Source organism: Oryctolagus cuniculus, chromosome 14 (assembly GCF_051225735.1).
Source record: "Oryctolagus cuniculus isolate XC-2025 breed Fujian yellow rabbit chromosome 14, ASM5122573v1, whole genome shotgun sequence".
Taxonomy (NCBI): Eukaryota; Metazoa; Chordata; class Mammalia; order Lagomorpha; family Leporidae; genus Oryctolagus; species Oryctolagus cuniculus.
The window spans coordinates 33948636-33955178 of record NC_142880.1 but is presented as its reverse complement, the minus strand read 5'-3'; the positions used below and the strand labels follow the sequence as shown (position 1 = coordinate 33955178).

The 6543-nt window shown below is 38.2% G+C and overlaps 1 protein-coding gene across 1 annotated transcript; it reads left to right on the top strand.

Moving 5' to 3' along the window:
- Positions 1-2935: 2935 nt before the first annotated feature.
- LOC100352083 (olfactory receptor 2Y1-like) lies at positions 2936-3871 on the top strand. The gene has a single exon (XM_002713885.3). The coding sequence runs from the start codon at positions 2936-2938 to the stop codon at positions 3869-3871; it is 936 nt and encodes a 311-aa protein (XP_002713931.3).
- Positions 3872-6543: the final 2672 nt, after the last annotated feature.

The following is a 6543-nucleotide window of genomic DNA, read 5'->3' as shown; positions in this document are numbered from 1 at the left end:
CCATTTTGCTGGGTCACATTAGGAACATTCTAACTATGGTTTAGTATCTTTTAACCAACCTCCCTCTATCTACTCCTCCAACTCCTCCCAGCCTGTACGAATTTCTATTCTTTCTTGGGTTGATATTTCTGAGCTTCCACATATGAGGAGAATATACGATATACATTTTCCTGCATCTGACTTATTTCACTTAGGATAATATTTTCAAGTCACTTACTTTGTTGCAAATTACAGGATTTTATTTTTAAGGCTGAATAATATTTTCATTGTGTATATGTAGCACATTTTGTTTATTTGTTCATCAATCAGTAGAAATATTGGTTGATTCCATATCTTGGCTTTTGTAAATAGTGTTACAATAACAGGGCATAGGTATCTATTTGATAGGATGCTTTCATTTCTCTTTTTTTTTAATTTTTTTTTTTTTGACAGGCAGAGTTAGACAGTGAGCAAGAGACAAAGAGAAAGGTCTTCCTTTTCCATTGGTTCACCCACCAAGTGGCCACTACAGCCAGCGCATTGCAACCAGTGCGCTGCACCGATCCTAAGCCAGGAGCCAGGTGCTTCCTCCTGGTCTCCCATGTGGGTGCAGGGCCCAAGCACTGTGGCCATCCTCCACTGCACTCCCAGGCCACAGCAGAGAGCTGCCCTGGAAGAGGAGCAACCAGGAAAGAATCCGGCGCCCCGACCGGGACTAGAACCCGGAGTACCGGCACCACAGGCAGAGGATTAGCCTAGTGAGCTGCAGCACCGGCCCTCATTTCTTTTTGATACACACTAATAGTGGGATTGCTGGATCACATGTCAGTTCAATTTAGAATTTTTTTCAGCAGTCTGGATACAGTTTTCTACAGTGACTGTACTAATTTATATTCCCACAGATGGTGTACAAACATTTCATTTTCTCTGCATATTATCCAGAATTTGTTACTTTTTTTGTAATGGCTATTCTAGCAAGAAAGAGATGATATCTCATTGTGGTTTTGATTTCAATGTCTCTAATGACAATTGATATTGCGTATTTTTCCCAAATGTGTTGGACATTTGTATGTCTTGAAAAATCTATTCAGTCTTTGTTCATTTCTTAACTAGATTTCTTGCTTTCCTGTCGTTGAGGCTTTTTTGCTCATTTTATATTCTGAATAGTAGTCCTTTGTCAGATAAATAAATCTCAAAGAACTTTTACTCTGCTGATTGTTGGCTTTGCTTAGTAGAAATCTTGTACTTTGATATAATCCCATTCATCTAATTTTGCTTTTGTTGCCTATAATTTTGGGGTCTAAATGAAAAATCTTTGCCTACACCAATGTCTTGAAGTGTTACCCTATACTTTCTTCATAAAATTTCATAGTTTCTGGTCTTCACATTAGGACTTTCATTCATCTCATATTGACTTTTATATTTGGTGAGAGGTTAGGATCTAATTTCATTCTTTATAAATATATTCCATTTTTTATTTTATTTTTTTGACAGGCAGAGTTAGACAGTGTGAGAGAGAGAGACAGAGAGAGAGTTATAGACAGTGTGAGTAGACAGTGAGAGAAAGAGAGAAAGGTCTTCCCTCTGTTGGTTCACTCCCCTAATAGCCTCCATGGCTGGCGCTGTGCCAACCCAATTCCATTTTGCCAGCACCATGTATTGAATTGGCCATTCTTTCTCCAATGTATATCAATTTATTGACTTCTTTAATATTTTCAAATTTGTTATGATATTATTAATAGTAATTTACTGAGTTTCCTTTTTAAAACTACTCTATCATTTGACTGTCTGACATATTTTGTTATAATAATGTTAAATTTTCATCACAAGCAACATCAGTCTCACAGGAGAACAATGTTTTTGCCTATCCTTATTCCATAATGATCAAAATATAGTAACAGTTAATCTGTTGTTTCTTAAAAGAAACATATTTCTAAAGATTTAGAGGGTGTTAAACATTTAACATTCTTCTCAATACATTTTTGGTCATGAATAGGACTTCCTGGATTGATGCACTGACCATTTCTATTGAGCAAACAGAAGCAGAGTATTCAGAGGTCAAATATGAGATCTCATCCTGTAAACCTATTAAATTACTGGCTGAAATAGCTGCTTAAGAAACCAAGGAGGGCTGGTGCTGTGGCGTAGCAGGCAAGGCCACCGCCTGCAGTGCTGGTTTCCATATGGGCACCAGTTTGAGTCCTGGCCAATCCAGTTTTCTGCTATAGCATGAGAAAGCAGTAGAAGATGGCCCAAGTTCTTGGGCTCCTGCACACATGTGAGAGAGCTAGAAGAAGCTTCTGGATCCTGGCACAGCTCCAGCTATTGCAGCCATCTGGGGAGTGAACCAGCAGATGGAAGACCTCTCTCTCGCTCTCCTTCCCTCTCTCTCTGTCTCTGTCTCTCTCTCTCTCCCTCCCTTCCTCATTCCTTCTCTCTCCCTCTCTCTCCCCCTTTCTCTCTCTACATCTGCCTCTCTGTAATTCTGCCTTTCCAGTAAATAAATAAATCTTTAAGAGGGAGAGAGAGAGAGAGACTAAGGAAAGATAAACCAGGAAAACATAGACTAATAAAAGCACACATTTTCCCTTCAGGTTTTTTAAAATAGCGTCCACAGTAATTAATTTTGCCTTAATGTAAATGCTTTGAGGGAGCCGGTATACCAACTCTCCTTTTGGACAAGAAACTATCAGGCTCAAAGAGCAGCCTGACTAAAGTCGTGAAGCAAATCAACAACAGGACTATCGTTCAAAGATGACATCAGTCCTAATCCAGTGATTTCTAGCAAAGAACATAGGAGTAGGAATTGAAGACTGAATCAAAGAGAAAAGAGTGGCAAAAGAGTTAGTAAAAGGTCTGATATAGGAAGAACTAGAGAATGCTCTGAAAAAAAGGTTTGAAACTTTTGTTCTTCATGAGATATACTTAATTGTCTTCTTTTTACAGGCAAAGAACTATGGAACATGCCAACACCAGTTTCAAAAAAGGTTTTATTTTGGTGGGTTTCTCAGATTGGCCTCAACTGGAAGTTTTTCTTTTTGTTTTTATTTTGATTTTCTATTCCCTTACTCTCTTGGGCAACATCACCATCATTACTCTCTACCAAATAGACCTTCGTCTACACACGCCCATGTACTTCTTCCTCTGCCACCTCTCATTCCTGGACCTCTGCTACACAACCACTACTGTGCCCCAGCTTCTGATCAACCTTCATGGACATGACCGGGCCATCACCTATGGAGGGTGTGTGGCCCAGCTCTTCATCTTCCTCACCTTAGGCTCCACTGAGTGTGTCCTCCTTGTGGTAATGGCCTTTGACCGCTATGCTGCTGTCTGTCGTCCCCTATACTACACAAACATTATGCATCCTTTTCTCTGCCAGACAATGGCTGCATCCTCCTGGGCAGTGGGCTGCATAAACTCTCTGATTCAGACAGGTCTCATGATGGCCATGCCTCTCTGCAGCCATCAACTGAACCACTTCTTCTGTGAGATGCCTGCTTTCCTCAAGTTGGCTTGTCAAGACATAGAAGGAACAGAGGCCAAGATGTTTGTGGCTCGAATCATAATTCTGGTCATTCCTGCAATATTAATTCTGGTCTCCTATGTACACATTGCTCAGGCAGTGCTAAGGGTCAAGTCAATGGCTGGGCGCAGAAAAGCATTTGGGACTTGCGGATCCCACCTCTTAGTAGTTTCCCTTTTTTACGGTTCAGGAATCTACACATACCTCCAACCCATGCACCGTTATTCTGAGAGCAAGGGAAAATTTGTTGCTCTCTTTTATACTATAATTGCCCCCATTCTCAATCCTTTGATTTATACTCTAAGGAACAAGGATGTTAATGGGGCTCTATGGGAGGTTCTAAGGAGAGGTAGAGACTCATGGTAGGAAAGGGCCAGTAAAAATTCTGCAAGCGTTTTGGTATCCTAAAACCCTTCTTAGTCCCAGGAGTGTTGTTGATGAGTAGAAAGCAGTCTTCAGCAGTCCTCATGATTTTATTGTTTTTCTTTTTTGGGTTGAAAATAGTGATCTCTGAACACTCTGTCTAGTTCAATGTCTATGACCATTGTGAAGCAGAGAGTATTGTATTGTGTAACAAATTTCAGAAGGAATAGAGTAAGAAGAAGGTGGATTATTGCCACATATGCAGAACAGATATACATTCTAGGCACATCTGAGCTTAATGGAAGACTTAATTTAAAATAACCAATTCTTTTTCCAAAGTCAATGATTTCCAGCCTGGTGCCATATCTCAGACTGTGTCCAATGGCAAATGATCTAAGTTCTCCATTTCTTTTCTAATTACCATGATCTTGTCATGCCTTCTTAAATTCAGATCATTTTGTAAGGTCTCTTTCAGTGTTCCTTCTATTATGCTTAGAGAAAATAAGAAACACAAGTGCAAAGAGCACATGGAGTATCAATGATGAATATCATTTACACAGTTGAAGAAAAGGAGAAGTTATCACTGTGGCATTAAGATAAAGACACATCAAAATCCCACTAAGTGAATGAACAATCATGCTGCTTGTTATCATGGGCAACATATTTTCAATGCAAGTGAGAGAACAGGAAAGCTGGAAGCATTCAATTAATGATCACAGTGAAATAGCTACAGATAAGAAGAAAGAATTATAGGGAGGAAAATGACAGATGTAGAAAAAGGTGATAGGAGTTTCAAGAGCCTCTAAGTACAAGCGCCAAAGCAATGGAAACCTGAAATACCACCACCATCATTCCATCCCATTTACTTTATGTTTTCATGTCATTGTACAGTTAATCTTGTCAGTAACCTTTCACATTTCCAGAAAAGTTTATATTTAATTACTCATATTATAGTCCAACAAAAAACTAATATTTATTTTTACTTGGTAAAGCTTCTTGCATAATTTATCATTCACAGTTACATTAACATTCTGAAAATTTGTATTGTTATATTCCATATTTGTTCATGATGAAAATGATATACAAAAGGTTACATTACTTACCAAGTTTACATAGCAAATGTGTGGTTAAACTTTGTTCTGAGTTTCTGTATTCCGAAATCTAATCTTTACTACCAAACAATGAGAATTCTTTTTCTCTTAGAGTGAGTTTTTAACAAATAGAAGATTCCACTTGGAAAGGATAGTAGTTGCAGAAGGCTTTATAGTGAGTTTAATGTTCTTTCCAATTTTGCTTTGATTCTGGCCAGAGTTCTAGATCTTCTTGAGTAGCATGTTCTTTAATCAGAGAACATACATTCTTCCTTGCACAAGGCTAATAAATCCTATTATAACAGTTCCCATACATACACTGAAGCCTTGCTACAATTAAAGCACTATGCCATTCCAGATGTTAGTCATATTTATTTCTTTAAATATGAAATGTAGGTATTATCCCACTCCCTTCCATTATATTTAATAATTAAGAACCTCAATATTAGATATTTTGTGTTAATGTCCCCAATTATCCAAGAATTAAATGGAAATAATGATTTGAATTTTCCACATCTTATTCCAAATCCTAGCATCATAAGCAATGCAAAGGATTATATTTTTCATATATTTTATGTGAAGTCACTAACATAATGTGAATAGAATAATGATTTGGGGGCCGGTGCCGTGGCTCACTTAGTTAATCCTCTGCCTGTGGTGCCAGCATCCCATATGGGCACCGGGTTCTAGTCCTGGTTGCTCCTCTTCCAGTCCAGCCCCGTTGTTGTGGCCTGGGAGGGCAGTGACAATGGCCCAGGTGCTTGTGCCTCTGCACCTACGTGGGAGACCAGGAAGAAGCACCTGGCTCCTGGCTTCAGATTGGCACAGCACCGGTCGTAGTGGCCATTTAGGGGGTGAACCAATGGAAGGAAGACCTTTCTCTCTGTCTCTCTCTCTCACTGTCTATAACTCTACCTGTTAAATAAATTTTAAAAAAAGAATAATGATTTGAACTTTCCACATCTTATTCCAAATCTTAGCATCATAAGCAATACAAAAAACTGTATTTTTCATATATTTTAGGTAAAGTCACTAACATAATATGAATGGAAGAAACATTTTTTCTCCTTTGTCCTTATGTATCATGGTCAAAACAATTAATGGATATACATTAACCTAATGGATAAATGAGAATTATATGAATAAGAACATACTTTATTTTATAAAAAAATTTTATTTAATAAATATAAATTTCAAAAGGACAGCTTTTGGATTATAGCAGTTCTTCCCCTCATACCCGCCATCCCACCCCCAAACCATCTCACATCCTAACCCCTCTCCCATCCCATTCTTCATTAAGATTATAGCTCTGCTGACTGACATTTGAAACTTGATGTCATTTGTCCTTTAGCTGCTAAGCTATTTATGTGAACTTTTGAGCTAGAAGTAATGGTGAATGAGATACTGAAAGTTAGGCTAATCTGTGGCAACAAGATGAAAATTAGGGGGAAGGTTGTTGTGCAGAATTGACATTTAATAGAAAAACTCAAGCAATTCCTCAGTAAGGAAAAAACAACAAATGATTAGAGATGTTTCAATGTTACCAGGAAAAGTTTTTCACTGCTTGTTCAAAAAAATTCCTGC